The following is a 22,219-nucleotide window of genomic DNA, read 5'->3' as shown; positions in this document are numbered from 1 at the left end:
TATCATTATTTGCAACTTTATTTGCCTCGTACACATGTTATGCTATATTCTTATACCATTTATATTCGAATGACTGCTTGCACATCAGCACTGTGTACACGTACATCGCCATGGTACACGCACATCAGCACTGAATCTTCAAGGAAACTCTGCACACACACACAAACCCCAAATCCAAACACCCACACACAAACTGCATGTGTAGAAAGCAGACGATTGCATTCATTGATCTTTATGACAAGAACCCTTTCAACCCTTTATGATGTTGGCCCACAAACCAAAAGCCTACCAGGGGATTCAACACATAGGACATCCTTTGTTTTACACTGCAGTGATGAGAACAACAGCTCAATATCCATGTTAAGCAAGTCATAAGTGACTATAAGATTGGTGTGATTGTTGTCATTATTATTAATGTATAAATATTTCTTATTGTATTATTTAGCATTTTGGGTGCTGTAACACTTGTGTTTGTGTAATGTTTATAATTATAATAATAACATTGCCATATCATTTGGCAAAATGTCTTTAGGACATCACAAGTAATGTTTAGTTAACCTTGGTTGATATGTACGTGAAGTCATTTAGCAGATGCTTTGAGTCTGAGAACACAAACAAAGGTGAAGCAGCTTCAAAGAGGTTCTACTGCGGCGTGACCTAGTTTAAAAGTTTTAAAGGGCTTCCTAAATTCCAAAACAATTTCAAATCATCTTTTAACTTTGATTTAAGCATGATGATGAAGCCTAGACACCTGATCAAACACAGGGCTGTCTCACCTGTCACCCATTTCCAGGTGGTCCACTATTATTTATTAATTATTCATTAATTATTTCCTACGGTTTCTCATGACTAACAGAACGAGAGCCACAAGTCACAGAGATATTAGAAAAAAAATATATAATATATATATAATATAAAATATATAGTAAAAAAGAACCCATCACAAATGTTTTTTCCATTTGTTTTTTGTTGCCTTGTCGCTGATGTCCTGATTCCTGAGCTTTTGTCGCAGATTTGCAATTGGCTAAAGGAAATTATAATTGTTATGGGTTTTAAATATTAGTCCCTCCGTCCGCCTCTTTCCCTCTGTCTTTTTCTTTTTCTAGCTTTTTGTCCCTACATGTATACATACTGTGTGTGTGTGTGTGTATATCGATGTCTATATATATATTCCACAACAATCCTATGTTATGTATCTGTGTAGATACCTTGTTTTCCAAATAGTTGTCCTTTTCCTTAAAAAGATAAATAGACCGCTTAATTTAAAGGGGTACAGATTCAGATTTTATTTGTCACATACACAATACATTGCAGTGAAATGTTCACAGTCGGCTCCATGCTAAATAGCCACATGACAAACATAACAAAACATCAAATACATTCATAACATTGATAATAAGGAACAAAACTTTGTACCAGCGTGGCCCTGGCCCCTCCTGGCCACCCCTTGGGTGCGGCACTGAATTATGGTACCCAGTGAAACTTCTCAGTCTCAGATGACGTGTAGCCGCTAGGGATGGGCAAAACGATTATTTTCCGGGAATCAGTTCTTTCAGTTCCGTTCACTATCACGATTCGTCCGTTTGATTTGTCTGTTTGATTCGTTAGTTAAGTTAGATTACTTCAGATAACTGGTGTTCCGTCATCTACAATTGTGAATTCCTCTGCATGCTTCGTTAATAGTGCTAGTGCTGCAATTTGGTTAAAACTGTGCTCGATGTAAAGTACCACCTTTTTAGTTTCATGATCATTTGAAGTACCCCAATACATTCAAAGCAGCGTATATTCACTGGAACTTTAGTGGGTTGTGTTTCCAATGAAGCTAGAATATAGATTCAATACCGGCACCACCATACAGCCGCGCTAAACCTTCCAGCACTGTTCAAAACCTTGGAGCTTATCACAGCACCATACAACTCACTGTTATACAAACCATGTAAGTAGTGTTTCCCAAGCTTTTCAAATCTTATTTGGTGTTTTATTGTTCCTTAATGTGCAAAGTAAACAATGTACAAAGTAAATAAGGTGCAAAGTCAAACCGGAGTAGTGATCCCGGAAAATATTTTGTTAGAGGACCAATCACAGCCCTTGTCGTCTCCGTTGTGTCGTCGGATAGTTCAAAAGTATTGGTTGCGCACGTAAGCTATGGAGAGGGTCTCCGACAGGCTCTCCGGCTACGGAGAGGCCTCTCCGTGTCTGTGTACAGCACTTTAACATGCACACGCATTTGAAAAGGCAACGTCGAGGTGTTACTATCGCTGTAGCTGTACAAACCCAGCTCATGACACTATTTCAACAACCCCTGTCTGGGAATTAAGAACGGGCAAATTCTATAAACAAGTCTAAAATTCAATTTTTTTTTAACTATGAACCGTACCGTCCTGTACTGTACCGTGACTTCAAAACCAAGGTACACATCAAACTGTGACTATTGTTACACCCCTAATTAATAGCATTGAATGCTGTTTATTAAACCCGCAATGTGTAGCATTTATAATAGCATATTTTTAGTCAATTCTGATCCTTAGAGATCTCAATAATATCAATTACATCAGATCCTTTAACTGATGGTTGTTTCCTGCATCGTTTAAAAACCTTTTCTTACAATATTTGTACTATCGACATTCTCAAAACCCCTCCCACTCACGATAACCAGCCAGCTGAGCTGTGTGTCACCCATAAGCACAGCCAGCTAGAGTGGAAAGAACAATATAAGTGAGTGCAGATTTCTGAAAGTCTCATGCCCACTAACTGGGAGGGGTTCAATCTTACACATTACGAATTTGGTTTAGGTGGAGAACCGTGAAGGTTTTTTGTTGAGAAGCTGTCAAGATTGACTGCTGGGATGTGTGTGTGTGTGTGTGTGTGTGTGTGTGTGAGAGTGAGAATACAGATTGCTTATGTGGATGATGTTGGGTAGTGTTTGGCAGTGTCGGCGGTCTCTCCCCCGGGGGCCTCCTAACCGTTTGGTCAACACTCTTAGGTCTGGACCTTCAAATGTCCTGTGGCGAGCCAAGACACAGATTTAACATGACTTGTGTGTCTGTGGGACAGTGCGTGTGTATTGGGGCTCTGGGTGCGAGTCTTAAATTTCCCTTCCATAGCCTTCCCGGTGACTTTCTACTTATTTTCTTGGCTGAAATGTCAGTGCCAGATATAGAGGGTTTTAAAAAGCTATGTGTTCTACTGCGCTCTCTCTCTTCCCACTTTCTCTTGCTCTCTCTCCCTCTTGTGCTCTTCTATTTGTCCCTCTCTCTACCTCTCTCTCTCTCTCTCTTGGTTAATGCGATAGCAGAGCTGCCATCTCAATGCAGCCAATTAACACATCATTTATTTAAGCTCTCTCTCTCCCTTTCCATTCGATTTATTTCCTCTATTTTCTCTGTCCAACTTTTCTCTTTCTTAAGAATGTGATCACTTACTTCTTAAGCTAGTATTCAGATAACACACATGCCATTTATTGGTCTTGTGTTATTTGTTCTGCGTGCAATGGAGGAATTGAACATTGTATAGCTTCTTGTTTCTTGTTGTTCCAGAAAATGTTTAATAATAAAGTCCATTCATCTCTCCTGCAAGAATTAACCCTACAAATAAGACTCCGTATCTGGTATTCCTTAGACTCGTATACCCAGGTAGCGATGTGGTCTGGAACTCTGCACTTTATAGTGAAGGCTAGTGAACTGGAAAACGGCTGGCCTCAAAGTGAAACCAATATGGGCCATTAGAATTAAAGTCGGCATTTACAGCAAAACAAGGATGAAGGGGGAGGAGGAGCTCCAGAGAGGAGTGACGTGGTCGAGAGGAAACGGAGTGTATCTGTACAAACGACATCCTTCTCTTTCTGACTGAGTACTGAATCCACTCCTGACAGAACATAGAAACGCTGAAATGTGTTTCCTGAGAAATTAACACAATTCAAATTTCGCAATAGTAAAAAGAAACAAACCGGCTTTGTTCGAGGGTTGACTGCACGCCTGAATGCAGTGAGAGAGAGAAAGAAAGGGAGAGAAATCTCAAGGAAAATGTTGCTTTCCTCTGATACTGTGTAGTAAGGCTGTACTCGATGGTACAATGTAATACTTCATGATACTGTCTAATACTAGCGGTATACATACTAGATGATCTACTGTGTGGTACGAGAGGCACCCGGTACTAGAGGACAGTTTGTACTAGACAATACTTTGTACTAGATGGTGTTCACTAGTATAAGCTGATGCTGCCGGGTAAAAGGGGAGTGCTCTGCAGTGCTATGTGGACTGTATTTGGGTCGGCCGTCCCCTGGGCCTTGTTCTTCCATCCCTGGAGGGAGGGTGGCTGTCCCGCCACGCTGCACCTAGCGGCTAAGGTACCGCTCCCCCCTCTGTAACCGCGGCAGCATACCCTGGGCCCACCAGACTCTCCTGAGATACCGCTTGGAGTCAGGCTACCTTAGCCGTGAAGTTAGCCAGATAAGGTGGCTCATTTTTCTCTTTGATTTATGACTGTTTATGTTTCCCTGGGAATCGGATGATGAATTTGTTTTCATCTTTTTCAATGCTCTCTCTCTCTCGCTCCCATCTCTCTCTCTCTCTCTCTCCCTATCATCCCCCTTTCTCGCTCGTAGTCTCTCGTTCCTGTTCTCCCACTCTCCCTCTCTCTGTGAGGTGTCGTCTATCGCCCTGTTACATTGCCTTTGAGCTGTTTCAGATGATGGTCATGTCCTACGGTTCTCCTAATACAAATTAACATTATTTACCCTTATCTCGGTGACACATGCTACGAATAATCTATCACTAATATGCACAGGGTCCTTCCCAAGTGATCTGATCTTGGCGCTGTCTATGCTCTTTTCCAGCACCTCCATGTTGCTTTCAAAGTAGGGCTGCCACAACGCAAACATTTCTTATTTCAATGGATGACTTCATTGAGGGAAATTAAATAAAATAGCTCAAGTAATGCTTAGGCTAATTTATTATTATCCGTTTTATCTCTATCTGGGTACATTGAACCATAAACATGAACAGTTTCACTTCTATTTTATACTTAATATCTACTTTGGGAACAGAATTTGATGCAATTAATGCCAACCTAAATATCAATTAATTGACTTCTGAAACAATATCTGATTATTAAAGACTAAATATATATTATTTTACTTCTAAAAGACTATCTGATGCAAAGCGTCATCATCTATTATTATTCTTCTGACACATGACCTGGTTGTATTAAATTAATGTCACTTTTTACTTTTTATTACTTTCTGATAATTGTGTTGGATTTTCCTCTGCAGCTACACAGAAACTCAATTGATATAAAAAAAACAAGTGTGATGCAGCTTTCAATAGAGAACATATAATTGAAATAGCATAATTGAGATTGATCAATTGGAGATAGAACCACATTTATGCCCTTAAAGTTGTGCTTAATGTGTCTTGTTTTGGGAAGATAGTTTATCCAGAGTTGTATCTACTGGTTCTGTCAATCACCCAGGTGACTTTTAACATATTGATTACTTCTCATCAAGTTTTCAGTTTGATTAGTCTTTTCTCCTCTGATGCAGTGTTCACTATCTTCCATCTCATCTCTCGTCTATCTTCTCTTCTCTCTTTCTCTTTCTACATCCAATTTTCTTTCTTTATTTCTTTGTGTCTCACTTCGCTTTCCCTCTCTCTCTATCCCTCTTTGTCTCTCTCTCTCTCTCTCTATCCCTCTTTGTCTCTCTCTCTCTCTCTCTCTCTCTCTCTCTCTCTCTCTCTCTCTCTCTCTCTCTCTCTCTTTCTCTCTCTCTCTCTATCTCTCCCTCCACACTCAGGGTGATTGAGTTTGCTCTCATATGGTCACCTCTGTGTGCCACACAAAGCAACAGTAGATGGATTACAGCCTCTGCCTAATTTCTCCTCCTCTTCTAGATTACATTTCTACTCACACTGCAGCATTGCTGCCTGCCCATCAGTTCTTTTATTCCTCTCTCTTATTTTCTCCCTTTTGCATCATCACCAAATTGATTTGTGGGGGAGGGGTGAGGGTGCATCTCGTCATCTCGCTTTGGAGAAGCGGTGAGCTATGTAACAATTATCCACTTGCTGGCCTGCATCCTATGCCCCTCTCTCCAGCAAGCCAGAAAGCGAGCAAAGGAGGTTGGGTGCCAGTTGCTCCGTCACCCCCCTTCCTTCCTTCCGTCCTCTGCTGTGGATCAGCTGAATATTATTTCCCCCTTTGCTCCCTCCTCCCCTCACCTAACCTCGGCCAATGATGGAGATGCAGCCGGCCGCTCTGCTCTGCTGTGCATTTCAATGAAGTGCTTGTCGGGACCTCCTGCCCCGACTACTCAATATCCACACCAGCCTGGGCCGTGGCCCCGTGCAAAGCAGGGAGCTAAATTTAATTTCCTCCCTGACATTGTCACCCCTGATCCTCTCCATCCCTGGCAGCAGTCGCCCCTGTATCCGCCAGCCCGGGCCCTGTCAATCTCTGCCAGGGTCCCTCGTTTCCCTAACCCTGTTGAACCGACATGCACGCACACGCACACGCACGCACTGGTAGTCCCCCTTCTACCTACCCTGGAGATTGCCTCGTCTGGACAGTAAAGCATTAATAGATTTTTCTGTAATTACCGTCACAGTCCTCTGGTGTCGTTCCTTAAAGTGAAGGCCACTCAATCATGCACACGACTTCTGTTCATTAACTAATAACTCCTAGTTAATGGGTCTCGTCAGCTTGCCTAGTTGAACATCATGACATCGAAATAACTAAGTATAACAAAATACTTTGTGCAGCACTTTATATTTTTTGTAATAACTCAAATTATGATTGTATACTTTGATTGTTCCCTGCCTCACGGCGTTGATTGACAACATCCGTTTCGACCAATTTTACAAAATATCAGCATGTTGGGTGAAATATGTAAACTCATTCCTAGGTGGAATGAGTACAGGTTGTTAATGTACGTTGTTACAGAGGTAGGATGTTCAGAACTCCTTTTTATGTGAGTAGAAAACCTACAAGTTTTTCCACAGGATGATTATAGTTATAATATAATTAAGTCCTCGCAGAGTTTGAAGAAGCAGTGATACAGCTTGTGATAGAGTTAGAATGATCATGGCTGTACAGGAAGTAGAAGTTAGAGCAGAGGTAGAGCTGTCTGGAGTGTCCGTCGTTGTAGAAGGTGTCTTGCTTGTCTTGCTTCGCCCTGAAGGGGATTATGTTCGATAATGACCGGCGACGTTCTATACATTATCCCGCTTATTACACTGCTAAATCGAAAAAATTACTTCACACGGTGTGTCTTTTTACAATTTATTTGTTACCAGCATTCGTAGTGTTGATCAGCAGAGAAATAGTCCGCCAAAGATGTTGACGTCGCTTTGCAACCGAAGACGCTGGGCCTAACAACTTACCGGACTACTTGCAGAGTGATACCAAAGACGTCATTAGAGGCAAAAATCTTTTGTTTTCCTTGACAGCGGTAAATTATACTTAGCAACGGTGGATTATTAAATGTAATTCACTGCCGGAAGTTGTGAAGGGCCCATGCAATTGAACGTAGCGTTCCACGGCATTGAGAAGACCCGTGTAATAAATAAATTTATAGCAGCAGGGGTTGGCATAGCAACACGTAAAATACAAAACCCTACCTGAGGGCTTCAATGTCAGTGCTCCATGGCGTCAGATTACTGAAGTGACAAAGCCCTGCACACTTTCCAACACATCTAATCATCTAACAACTTTTGCATTGCCGCACACTCACCTTGAGACTTCCTGCTGATGTGATTGTGTGATGCCAGCAGGTGCACAGCTTGGAGAGTTAACCGTACAAACAAGAAATGCAAATTATGACGTCTGTCATTCACCACTCAGACATGAAATTGCTTCCAGTGATGTTGTCGTTTTGACTTTTTCTTGTTTTCCTGCCGTCGTGTTCTATGGTGTTTTGTGTGTGGTTTGCCCCTGAAATTTCATGGAGACGTTAGAGAAATATAACGCTTGACATGTGGCATCCCAATGGGAAAGGAAATGTTCCTGAGCTATTCGAGAAGAGTCCAGGGCCTTTAGGCTAAATTAAAACTTTATTGTCCACCGAGAATTTGCTAACTTTTTCAGTTTTTACCCATTACTGATTTAGGTTCATGTTTACTTTGCTTTTAGGAAACTTAGCCTTAAACTTGCTTCTTGAGTCTGTGTCGAAAGAGGTTCGAGAACAAGTCAAGACTTAGTCCAAATGAGAGAGACAATCAAAAGAAAAGTTAAGAAATGAATTGTAACGTGCAGTGTAACCACACTGTAGGATCAAATTAGGTCATATTGTTTACTTTAAGTATAGCCTTTCCCTTAAAAGTCACATAAAGCTGAAGCGAATGAAAACAACGAGCGGCATGGATGATGCATCATGCATCGCTCGTGGACGCGGAGATGTGTTGTGGCAGGCATACGATTGGTAACCAGGCGCCAATGTCAATGTCCCTTTCTATTTCCAATTAATTAAACCAATGCCCGTTTTCTGAACAAGCTTGATGACCAATGATTTGGCTTTGAACGAGGAGTTAGTTTCAAGGCAGCAATAAAAAAAATCTAAAAGAAATATATTCTTTATTCGCAACCCGGTACCACATGAGCCGCACCTCAGTACCGGGTCGCACCCATGGGTTGGGAACTGTCGCTCTCACACGTCCTAAGAAGCTTTGACTTCGTTTCAGTTCTTTTCATTTGATTTTTTCTTTGCTTTTTTTCTGTGTCCAAGCCAAGCCCCAACCACAGCGAGATATACCAGCATCCGATGCGGAAGTGACAAACATTGCAGTAGCACCGGGTGGCCACTACGAGGTGGTACCAAAAGGGAGCAATTCTTCGTTGACTCATATGTTAAACAGGCCATTTTCACAGTCTTATTAAACGTATTTACAGCCTGGTCCAAAAAAACATTCTAGTCAGTATGTTTAGTTCATATCTCCATGACAACACTGAGGGGGGTGAATTCTTTTTTAGGAGGCTAGTTTTTATTTTATTGGAGGTTAAAATGTATGAATAATTAGAGGCGCGGCCTCTTGAGTGACAGCTAGCCGCTGACTCTCACTCTCTGTACGTCACCTAGATGGGCGTATCTCCCCGTTGATGGGGGGCGGGAGATCAATGCCCTTTTTTGGTTAAAGGAAATGAGGCGGAGTCAAACTATGACAAGTCAAACTAAGATGGCGATGCGCATAAACTGAGAGAATTGGATGCAGTTGGAATAACTGAGGTCTGCCCGGATGCTAAATCCATTTTATATACTATCTACGGTCTAAGCTGAACCTTCAAGGACATTAATGCAGGGTTAATTCATTTATTCTCAAACATTCCATTTTTTTTGATGGATGGTCACATAACCTCATAGGACAGTGAGTGATTACCAATGCAAGGGTACTTGTTGGAGTACCCCTGATGGCTCATTACACATAGCCTCCCCGATATCCCTGTTACTTCCAGTCTTGCATTCATATCCACTGGAATATTGATCCACACAGTCTTTCAAATGTTGGATCAACTTTGAAGGTGTTTTTTCAAATTGATAGGTTTTCTGTTTAATATACCTGGAAGTGCTGGATAGTTTGTAGCCAACCTGACAGCTGCAATCGATGGGCCATGAGTTGCAGAATAGGTACTCTGTTGCCATGTACTGTTACACATGAGTTTAAGAAACATGATGGCAGCAATTGGCGAGAACCCTGTTGAGAAATTTTTTCTTTAATGGTGTTGGGAACTGGTTAAAATAATCTTTTAGTGTGAGGTAAGGATAGCTCCAAAGTTGGGTAAGTCAGAAACCAGATACTTTTGTGCCATAGACGGGTGCCTGCTGACTTGTAATGAAAATTGATTCAACAGTTGGAACATGGTTTTCAGTAAAATAAATAATCTGATATTTTCAGTGCCCCATGTTCTCCTATTTCAAACAGTTACCAAATATACTAAATGTTGACGTTTTTTCCTATCAACCGCAGCTGGGAATAGACAGGACTACTGAAGAGAATGAGGCTGATTTCCTTGACACCGTTGGCATGAAAGCCATTTCCTTCCATACATAACACATGATAGTCTCCTCTCCACAACTCTGTGTGCCGGCTTGGGTTTAAAGCCTGGCTCCCTCCCTAGGCCATCATATAGGTGATGTACCCTGCAGTTAGATACTGGAAAAAAGGCACAATGGAAAGCCTTTACAGGAAAATAAATCTGTGCAATATGTTGCCCCTAGATCTTTTAATCAAGGGCTCCGTGGAGTTCCCTGTGTCCCAACTGAAGCCATCTCTACATGAGAGCTCTTTGGGGACAACCTGGTCTTACCTGGCCAACCGTAAACCTGTTTGATTCTTCCAGGAAGCCGTAGGCGTCTGAAATGTCAACAGCTCTGTTCAAACATTTGTTCCATAGACATCAAATACTCCTTTGCACTGTGTCACGGCCATACCTTTTTAGTATTTGGCTACTCTCGGCTCTCTCGTTTCTCTCTCTCTCAATCTCTCTGGTTGAATGATTATATTTATTAAAATACTATCAGGATGATGTATTACATTTTTGTACAGAGTCCTGTAACCTCTGCTTGACTTACTGCAGTAATTCCTGTAGCCAAGCCTGTATTTTTGTTCTGGTTCTTAATGCAATTAACCCCCTATGAATATATTCCTGTGATATGACATCCAGTTAGTTATGATTTTCCTGAGAAGACCAATTGTGACAATTAAATTATTATTATATTAACGTCCTTATAATCTACCACACACACACTTGTTGTTTAGCAATAGCTTTGAATGACGTCTTTATTCCAGTCACGTAATTAATTCTATCCCACCCCCTATGGTTAAACATCTTGTTATTGCGATAAAGTTATACTTTTAAGTTTCTAAGCTAATCCCTTTGTGGGTCCACTTGTGTGAAGGCTTCTTAGTTCATGCTGTATTTCCTGTGGGACAGAACACAGGTCTGTGCACAGACCAAAACACGAGCACTGTAGTGTCTGTCTATGTGCTGGCGGGTGTCAGAGAGTACTGTTCACTGCTCATTTATTTCCGTGCTTGATGCCTTACATTCCTGTGTTTGTGTTTGGATCCCAACAGCTGGGTGCAGGGCTTTGGCCACGAGGGTCTGGGCCTTCTGCTGGATGTGCTGGAGAGACTGCTGTCCAGAAAACAGTAGGTCTACACCACATGCAACGATCAGAATCAGCTGGAAGCTCAATCATAGACCTACACACAACCACATGCATTTGTACACACAGGCACACACAAAAACACACGGAAATGCACACATGCATATGTACACACACGTCGCTAACACGTTTACTGATACATGTACATATACATACATATACACACCCAGACACATACACTCAAGGACACACACACGGAAGGGCAGACGTGTACATGAATACTTCCACACATGGTTATTATACATACACACACACACACACACACACACACACACACACACACACACACACACACACACACACACACACACACACACACACACACACACACACACACACACACACACACACATACACACACAGTGTGACAATGTGTTTTGAGCTGAATTAGTTGACCCACTGTGTTCCCAGGCAGGAGAAGATGGACAGGAGGAACCAACACAAAGTGGTGCAGTGTCTCAAAGCCTTCATGAACAACAAGGTAATCCTCTCATCACACTCATACCTATTATACACAATCATTTTCACTTTGGTTATCCTTTCCTCACTGATACACACTATACATAATACTACTAGTTGGATACATTAGAGATAATAATAATATTCTCCACATTGGTTATCCTATCCTCACGATACATAATATACATAATTATAATAATAATCACTTTGATACGAAATAAATGAACATACTAGCTTTGGTTATCCTTTCCTTGCTGATACTTAATATATATGATAATACCCACTCCGATATAAAAATAAATTCCCCATAATCACTAACAATTATATAAAAAAATACACTTTGCATTTTTGTTGTTCTCCTGAATTTGATCCTTAGATATCAATTTGAGTTAAGTACACATCAACGAAACAAGTTAATTTTTATTATCGAGTTTTATGCATAATTTCAGTGCAGGGCTTTTTTCCTGGCTCAGAATGGGCCTTTGGGGGGAGACTACACAGAACAGCAAGCATGATTAGTATGCATACAGTAAAGGCAATGAGTTTGTGTTACCTTATTTAATAGAAATTGATGAATGTTGCTGTTATAATGACCGTTTGATAAACAAAAATATATATTATGGTTGAATAAATGAAGCCCCATTTTATTACAACATTGGGAGGACCAGGCTGATTCTGGTCCCCAAAAGACTAAACATTTGTATCTATATAGCTATTTGTAAAAGCCAATATTAATTTGTGATACCTCCTCTTGGAGGTGTTGGTGTTTAAAAAGTCTAAAGTCCTTGCAGCATACGAACATAACTTAAAAGCACAAACAGAAAAAGGCATTCCTCCGTTCTCATCCTTGCCATGAAGCTACATGATTTTCTACAGCCCCTCGAGAGTAGTATTGGTCTGTGAAGTTACTTGTGCAACTAGCGGAACATTTAAATTTGTTTCAATCGGCAAGGCAGAGATTATTCAATTGAGTTTGACCATTTCTGACGTTGCATGTTTTACCTATTGTTGCATAATTGTTTTATTAGAAATTAGATTACTGATATTTTCTGTCCTCTATAATCCCATTCAAATTTAATTTAATTCATTCCTCATTATCTACAATACTTTCATTATATTTTAATTTGTAATCCTCAAATTTAGCATATTTAAAATGTACCTATACCCTAAATACACAGGTTTATGCATTGCCAATGCCAACGTCCGCATGTGGTTGTTAAAAGTTCTGTACACTAGAGGGCATTCTACCAATTACCCTTTTCTTGTTAAGATAATAATATTAGGCACAAAATTATATTATGTTAACGCCGCCTCTCTGCGGCGTTATTATAATAAGCCGCGTTGTCCGTGGTGATGGAGAACACTAACTTAAGACTTGCATTGTAAAGTCCTTTAACATTGAACTCTATTGTCCACTGAGATTTATCACACTACAATCAAATAATAACAAATCAATGAGTTGAATGGGACTGTACACATACAAGGAAAGGCAATTTTGTGAAAAGTGGCATAAATTGTAAGAACAACAATGTCAATGTTTTAGGGTTCTATCCAGCAAATAAATCAGTTTAACTAATCCCATTAGGGTATCTTTATCAGTTACCATGGCCAATGTATATGTTGTACAACAAGGCAACGGTAAGAACCTATCAACGTTTCTTAACGGACAGTGCTCTTACTGCATTCATAGTGTTAAAATGCAGTCGTCAAAAATGCATTAATCTCGATAGCAGTTGGCGCTACAAGCAAGCAGTTTAATTTAAGCCAAGTACCTGAATATAGGTTTCTTTTGATAACATGAAGGTGTGCAGTTATATCACAGTTTCATTTTGGATACCAACTTTCTACAGAAGAGTGAATGCGTACTTTTAGTTTTTGAACAGGGAAACAACACTAACAAAAGTCTCCAAAGCATGGATGTATTAAAGAATGCACACCTACTTACGTATCATAGTGCCAATCATCTGTGAACAGCCATTCCCTGCACTATTTTACTCTAGGATTAAAAAGTTATCATTGTGTTAAATGGTGGAGCATAAGCTCGTCTTCACTAGGCTATTGAGGTTGAGCATTTCATCTCTGTCTTTTTACCTGTGTGAATAGTATAGGAATATGCTGCATAACTGCTTCACATCAGATGTTTTTGCTAAATAAACTTTGTCTTCTTGTTTTTTCACTGCCACTCCCACAGTATGAGACTGACTGGTCCAGTTTAATATAAAGTAAGAATGGTCTGGTCCTATCTGAAAACAAAAGTAACAGATAGTCAGTATTTTTTTTTTTGGTGGTAGCCAGCCAGAGACGTTCTCATCCATGGGGCTGTCTATATTTGCATTTGGCTGGCTACTAGTAGGGCTACAATGTACTACCTTGTCTTTAATAATCAAATCGTTGGTTCGGGACATTCCATTGGGAGGATAGAGCTGCCCATTGAGTGATACCACAACATTGCTTGGCTTCTAGATGGAAAGCCTATGCGTTTTTTTTTTTTTGTTGGAGGAGGGAATTCACTTCTGTGTGCAATTAGCTGTTATGTTTTTCGTTCGATAAATGTCTGTATTGTTTGTTGGATATCCCCTTTGTGTAATGGCTGTGGCACTTTCCAATATATTTTTTTCAAAGTCTAGTAGGTTGCACAATGTCAGGAAAAATACTTTGGCAGCATTTGGAAACCATTGAAGATGGTCGAAAAGTGTAATGTACACTGCGTCCACGGGCGCTTTCATATCCGGATTCAGATTCCCTCCGTCTGTACTCTAGTATATTTTCCCTGTTCCGGTTATTGATTGGTGACGCATTTGTTCTGTACACTCAAACTTACTTACAAACTAACTTTCTTTAACAATGGGGGATTTGTCATGATCAGATGTTAACATCTTCATAATCAAACAGATTGGATGTGTCCGTCTCTAGAGACCCGCCACGGTTTGATTTTATAGATGTATTATTTGAATCAAGGCATGTTCTTTTTATCCTTCCTTATGGTGTATTAAGCTATCTTCTCTGAAAAATTGACCGACAATTAAGACATGAACAGAAGAGCACATTGTTTTCATATTGAGAATGTGAATCTGTTTGAAGAGTCTCTCATATAGTGGAGCTGCTGTGCCTTGCCTATTTAGCTATGGTAAACCCTGATAAGCCAATTAAATCTTTGCAAGCGTTTACACCACACAAGAGGTCAAAAATAATTGGGCCTTATGTGCCGCATTTACAAACAAATAATATAGAACCTAGGATTCTAAGATCACTTAACGGTGGGTCTGACCTGACTAATCAGATTCAACCATGCAAAATCTTAGTTGAGGACATTTCTAGATAATGTTAATCACTTCAAATATTGTTCCCTGACTATGATGCATTTGATGCAAATGCTCTCTACATCTTTCATCATGTTTAAATAGATGTATCATTTATTTGTCATCATATAGCTTTTAAAATAAATGCATTTAAATATGAACATGATGATGCAAGTGGAGGTGTGACAGCAGGGGTGAGTCTCTAGGAGTGAGGTACCAAGGGCAGAAGTATGCTCACTCTGGGGTTAGTGTACTCTTTGCTCCAGTAGCAGCAGCGTGGGATTGGTGCCAGCAACCATCAGATTACCTGCAAGGAGCCGGTGTGCAGCTCGGCAGGCCCTGCCAGCCTAACTCCTCACCCTCCTGTTCACTGAGTCTCCCGTAGTCTGTGTTCCTCCATCGCTCTTCGTCGCCGAACACGCAGCACTCTCATGTAATCCAGCGTCTCTACAGGCACCAGCCCCTCTCCCTGCCAAGACCTTTTCCTGGCTCCTCTGGCATTATGGGATAGCTTTTACCCACAGTGCCGGAGAGGGCAGGTGTTGTCTGCCAGCTGTCTGAGCAGCTTAGAAAAAGGGGGAATAAAATTGACGAAAAAGGAAATCACAAAGCCTGCTATATGTCCCTGTTGTCATGGCCGTGTCACTACAGCCTTGATGCTGAAATAGGAAAAAGAAAACAAGCCTGACTAAACCATATCAATAAATAATACACATTTTTCGAATTTACGTTTGACAATGTCTTAAACAGGTTAACGGGTTTGTTTAATCTGTAATTTCATGCAAACAAATTACTGATCATTTTGCAGACTGGACACTGGGGTGGAGCCTGTTCGGCTCGTAGTCACCCTAAACCACAACCCTTCACACAATGTGGAGGAGTGTTGCCCCTAACGACCCTATGAGCTACTTTCTGCTCCCTGGATTTTGCTTCTTGTCGGCCCTTCCTATTGAGGTCCACCTGGTCCTTCCTGGTGAACACAGGACCACCATCACCAGGTCCTAGTCAGAGCCTGTCCAGATCTCTTGTTCTTATAGTAGAAGGATTTCTGGATAATAGTGGTGGTGAATGCTGACAGGTCAAGGTGGTTTGGTGGGAGGCAGGCTAGTGTAGAGGCTAATGTCCCAATCATCCAACTGGACCTTGCAGTAAGGAATCCCTCGTGCTCTCCCTCACTCTTGTCCTCGCTCTCACCCTCTTGCTCACTCGTTTTCTCTCTTTCCCAATCTCTGTCTCTCTAAAATGTAAATACATTTTAGAAATGATGGTGCCCGTATAGATAGCTGACAGGTAGAAAATGTACGACAAGCCCTTCTTGTTATCCACCAGAGAACCGAGGTCTGCCACACTGCTGGGCTCGTCCCCGTTCCCCCCGAAATGTCACACTTAACTGGGACCTGAGGGTCAGGGAACACAGAATTTTTACCATCGCTTCCAGCAGATTTGTTTTGCTCTGACCTTTCTGTTGAATATCACACATGGACAGGTGTACATTTGCATGTCTTTTGGTCATATCTCCTGCTGGTTATTTCGTTCCGCTACGCTCATTGCCTGGCTGTTGCCTCATCTTCTTCCAAGGATTTCTGTGCTTTTGTTTGAGTTATTATTTCCACCCATCAATTTATTCAACAGGCATTCTTTCAGCTCTGAAACATAAAAAAAACACCTTGAAATAATTCAGAAACTGAATAATTTAATAAAAAAAAAACCTGGTTGCCTTTTAGGTTTCACTGTTTACCTGCAATTGAATGCGATCACTCCTGTAATTGAACTGCTGCAACACGGCCAGCCCACCATTTGCCTTTTTTGCTACCAATGATGACTGCTAATTATTCAGGAGTATCTATTGGCCTGCTTGACCACACGATTTCCAGTGTAAAAACAAATAATTACACCGAAACTCGCTTGCTTCATTGCTTCAATCCAATAAAGTTCACTTCATTATTATTTGTTTTATGTATTTGTCTTGAATGTTCTAAGGCTTTTGCTCTATTTGGGGCTGTCTTGGAATTCCCATTTTTAAAGGATTAATCAAGCTGCTGTAATTATGTCTACACTTATTTAGTCTGAAGTTATCTAAGCAAGTATCCAATATTAATAGATGTCACCAGCCCATTGCAGATAGATTTGACCAATTAAAGGTTAATAATGAAAAAAATTGCTTACAATAGTAGAAATTTGAAGTTACAAATAAAACTACACAAATTATACAGAACTATGTCTATGTCTATACTATATTCACAATAAGAAATGTAAAATGCAAAATGTAACACTATCGACAGTAAGGGCAGACTGTATTAATGACGGTGTCTGCTCGTCTATTGAAACCTTACATAAAGTGTGAATGTAATCTATGTGTTTGTCTCCAGTATGGCTTGGAGCGTATCCTGGGCGAAGAGAAGTCTCTGGCTCTGTTGGCCTTGGCGATCGAGCCAAGCCAGTCAGCCATGATGACGGACTCTGTCAAGCTTCTGTCCGCCATCTGCATCGTAGGGGAAGAGAACACGTAGGTCCTTTCTCTCACTCTTTTCAACAGCGTTCACTCAACTTTTGCGTTCAGATGGGAAATATTACATCATCATTATATTATTATCAATGGAAGGTGCCCCACTGACATGTGGTGATAGTGCTGATTGTTCTGTCCAAACTTAAATAACAATTCTACATGGCAAACGCAGGCGTCAACATGCCACTTTCACTCATAATTATTGACATTCTTTTTACATTGATTGCTTTCTGACTATGTGTAATCAAGTGTTAACGGCACTGTAAGCAATCTCAATTGGTTAAATTATAAAAAATAGCTCTGTATTCTGACCTCCATCACGGATATTGTAAAAAAAATCAGGAAAGTGAACACAAAGCGGCGTGCATGCACGGATGGAAGCAGGATTTCCATGTTGACTGAAAATGGCAGTCAGGCGAAGCTTCATCCCTCCCAAGAATGGCTTACAGAACCAAACCCACAAAGCGAAAACAAAAAGAAAGAAGGACAGAAAGCTGCCAGGAAAAAGAAGTCCTGACATGGGAATGAGGGAGGGCAGTACTACCTGCAAAAATTGACAGGAAGTTAGCCAAAACGCCAAACTCGCGAACAGAGTCTTTAATACATTTGTCAATGCGCCCTGTGGAGCACATATGACTTAAGTTGATGCCGCACTGTTGCCGATGTGTTGAGGCATTAGTGGAGCCCTGGCGTAAGGCTACGGCACCAGGGACCCTGCATTACCCAGTTGGTCCCGTTGCGACACACTGACATTGTCTGGTGCTGGTTTGAGCCAAATAATAGCAAAGTTGTTTAGTAAAACATGCACTAAATGACCAAATAGTAAACATAAAATAAAAGCCTCACCAAGACTTTTACTCAAAACGAAAAGGAAAGTCTAATATTGTGAAAAATCTGACAATGTCAGTGGAAAGTAATCATTCCAGCTGTGCAATTTCAATATAACAGTGCTGGAATGGTAACGTTCCATTTCTCCAATTTTGCATTCTGATCTCCATGTGCTCAGAGAGGTCCATTGAGAAAATAAATAAACAGATGGGGATTGAAATTCACAGAATATACATAAGACCTGCAAGACGTTTTTGTTTGTGTTTTACTCGTGCGTCTGGGGTTCCCCTGTAGCTTGGAGAAGGTACTTGAAGCCATCACCGCAGCCGGGGAGAAGAGAGCCATCGAGCGGTTCGCTCCCATCGTACAGGGACTCCGAGACCGCTCCGTACAGCTACAGGTGAGATATAGGGCTTGAGGGCGGGGTGTGTTGTACCTGGTGTACCAGTTACGTTGTTCTACCAGTTGAGTGTTTTGTTTTACCAGATGATTGTTGTAGCAGGTGCGTGTATTGTACCAGATAAGTGTGTTGTCCCATGGGACAGTGCTGTACCAGGTGATTGTGTCGTACCAGGCGAGTGTGTCACAGCAGGCGAGTGCTGTAGCAGGTGTAGCAGGTGTAACAGGTGGATGCTTTACTGGACCAGAAGAACCCAACACATCACTATCGCACTCCACTTACTATGCTCTTCTGCCTCATCCTCTGTTCTATAGGAGTTAGAAATGTATTTGGTCCAAACCTCATGGTACTGACTATAAAACCCCAGTTAAATCACTGGTTTAAATCAGCTCAAAGTGACATATTGTATCCTAGTGTAGTGTGTTGAATAAAAGATGTAAATTATTCATTTTTCATTTGTGCAATTTTTACTGTATGGAAGGCATGAAATGTACATAGCTGAAATGCGTTGGTATGTTGTCAAGATTAAGCAAATGTGAGTTGTGTGTTTTTCAGCACTACCGGTGGGGGTGGACGAGAGCCAGTTCTTGCTTAGACTGGCTTCCTAAGTGGTTGACAGCAGCACAATTAAAAGCCAGGAGACCTGAGCTGGCACTGCCATGTAATGGCCTGAGCCACTTGTGGTCCAATTAGCATTTCAGCCACGTCTCCGTCTCGGCTATTAGCAAGCCACACAACCATCTATAATGCAGCAGGATCCTTGCATAACCTAGCCGCTAACCGCTAATTTAAACAGAGGTTGTTTCATTACATGTGTAGCATTAAAAATGACTAGAGTATAGCCCTTTTCTCTATCTTCTCATGTATTCTTCACTTTCCCTCGGTTTTCTTCGATTTTTCGCCTCTTTTAAACTGAGATCCATTAAGAGATTTATGTTGTTATTTCAGCTTGAGGTATACATTTCAGGAATGAAATATAATCATGGTGTTGTGAAGAGCTGAGTTCAGAGGAGCAGTGTCCATTTATTCTTGGGTTGCTGTTAGTTCTGAAGACTTTTCCCTCACTGCTGCTTGTGTGACTGTCCACATTATTACCATTCCAGCCACAGAGCGCTGAACCTAGTTATGTTCAATTGAGTTAAACGAGTTCCTCAAATCCCTCACTGCTCCCTGATAATATTTACACAATCCCTACTCCCTGATATTATTTACACACTGTAAGGGGATGATATCCTGTGGGATAATGAGAGTTTGAGTCTGCTGTACTTGTGTGGTGTGTGCTGACACACATTGCTGGTTGCATAGCGGGCTTTTCTCCATTTGAATAGATGACCCACAGCAATCTAGGAATTTACAACTACCATATATTATACTACTGTTATCATTCCCTTTATTCATTCCTCATATCCTTTCACAATTTCTTCCTATTTGTCTTTTCTTATTTCTATTCATGTCTGATTATATCTCAACCGTTGCTTTTAACTTGCGTTGTATGAAAGCGTTGACTAAATGACTAAATGTAAATGTATTCCTTCGCCCTTCATCTTTGTCTCTTCGTGTATTCCTCCTATTCTCTTTATTCTCTTTATTGGCAATTCCTCGGCATCTTACAACACTCTCATTCAACTTCTATGTGTGATGAGGCTTCTTCTCTGTACCCTCCTTTGGCTCAATCTGTCTCCATCGCCCCCTCCTCTTCGTTGTTGTATTCATGTTGTTTGTAGTGTTCTACTGCCTGTAGTGTTAAGAGTGTTTTTGAATGCATCCTGCTGTAGCTGGAATCAGGGGAGCGGAGATGAGGGAGAGACAGTCCCAGGGGAGGTGGGTCAGCGGGGGTCCCTTGATCTGTAGAGGGAGGATGACTGAGGGTGGTGGGGGGAGGCAAGGCACTAGTTGTGTATGCAGGAGATGAAGACAGCAAAAATGGGAAAATAAAAACGGCGGGATGTTTTTTAAAAGCGCATCGCTTCTCAAATATTAATGCCTTAATTAGGGACAAGCAGAGGCAGAGTCTGTAAACAAACAGATGTTGAGTTATTAAACCACGACCTTCCTTATTACCTTAACCGCTGGACGTGATTCCTTTTTCTCAGTATGTCTGGCAGTGGGTGCTTTAACCCTATACATTATTTACCCTATACATTATATAGGCTCAGCGTTCACGCTAGCGTTCTGCACTGCTGAGACCTGCAGACAACTTTTCACACCCTGGGATCTGGTCCTTTCTCTACTAAAGCAAGCCTCTCTCACTCGATCTCCCCCCCCCCATAGCCACCCTGGCTCCCTCTGTCTCTTTCTTTGTCTTTTCCTCTCACCCCTTCTCTCCCATGCTCACTACTGCCCTCCCTCCCACATCTTTACCAGTCCCCTGTTCCCAGTTCTCCCTCCCTGGCTCCCATCTCTCAGGCTGGTGTGAGGAGCTCAGGAGAATCGTATTGGTTAAGAGCATGTACGATTGCAGTGGGAACCTGTAATATTCCTAAAGTAGGAGAACATTACACTGTGATGCCTGTAATGCTCTCACGTCTCACTTTAGCCCAGCCATGTTGCGGTGTTATCTTTTATAGAGAGAGAAAAGAATCACACTCTTTGGTGTGGTGGTTGATTCTTTAATTGAGTAAGGCTTTGGAAGCTTCATTTCAAGGTATTCTTCTGAGACAAATGGAAGCTGAAGGCTATGTATAGCTGAAATGTTGATAGAGTAAATAGTTAGCACAGACCTATATATGTCTTTTCGATGTGAAGGCTTCTCTTTAACTCCCGATCGTTTCAGAGTGTCATGGCACAAGAGCACAACTTTGACAATCATGTCGTCCTTCCTATGCTAAGTGTATCCGTCTCTCATTCCACACATGAGTGGATCACTATTCAATAATTGATTGAAAGAAATTCAGTTATGTGTTTGCCGGGTGTAGGTCTGAGCGGCCCTCACGTAGAAAACACATCGGGGAGAAGAGGAAAATGGCTTCCAGAACAGCCAGCTTGGCCTTAAACGGACTGTTTGGTTGGGCTTGTCTGCACGTTCAGTTGTTGCATTAATATTTAAATCACCATCTTTCGTTGACTGAAGAGAAAAGGATGTACATTAGTTATGGTTGTGTGCTTTGGCTCTATACTCATTAAGAATGCATGTGCCGTGCAAATCATCTCCCCCTAGACGGATTCAGCTTCCTTCTCCGCCTCCTTTGTCTCCTCTCTTTAAATATCTTGTTCTTCCCTGGGCTCCGGCCACCCCTGGTTCTATGTTTGTTGCGTTTGGTGCGGTCTGTGTTTGGACGAAACCCTGGGGTTCTTTGTTCTCTCCCCTACATGTTTGGTATGCTTTTGTATTTTCAGGGAGGAAATGTGCTGCAGAGTTCTCTCCTTCCATGTCAATTGGTGTGGTTCTCTGCCTCAATGAAAAGCAGTGTGGTCCTTTCCCTCCATATGAAAGCCAGGCAGTGTGGTTCTCTGCCTCAATGAAAAGCAGTGTGGTTCTCTGCCTCTATGTGAAAGCCATGCAGTGTGGGGTTTTCTGCCTCAATGTCTGGTTTGTGTTTGTTCTGTCTGTTTGTGTGGAGCTGTTAGTGAGG

General features: G+C 41.4%; 1 protein-coding gene across 1 annotated transcript in view; it reads left to right on the top strand.

The window, feature by feature from the left end:
• Positions 1-22,219, top strand: part of LOC307076202 (protein diaphanous homolog 3-like) — a 217,329-nt gene that overhangs the window by 51,346 nt on the left and 143,764 nt on the right. The window contains exons 5-8 of the mRNA XM_079737096.1: positions 11,064-11,138; positions 11,567-11,636; positions 17,283-17,419; positions 18,542-18,647. Of these exons, the coding sequence (XP_079593222.1) occupies positions 11,064-11,138; positions 11,567-11,636; positions 17,283-17,419; positions 18,542-18,647 (388 nt within the window). The remainder of the gene's footprint in view (positions 1-11,063; positions 11,139-11,566; positions 11,637-17,282; positions 17,420-18,541; positions 18,648-22,219) is intronic.

The sequence above is a fragment of the Pollachius pollachius genome, assembly GCF_949987615.1.
Source record: "Pollachius pollachius genome assembly, chromosome: 5".
Lineage (NCBI taxonomy): Eukaryota > Metazoa > Chordata > Actinopteri > Gadiformes > Gadidae > Pollachius > Pollachius pollachius.
This window is presented reverse-complemented; position numbering and strand designations above follow the sequence as displayed.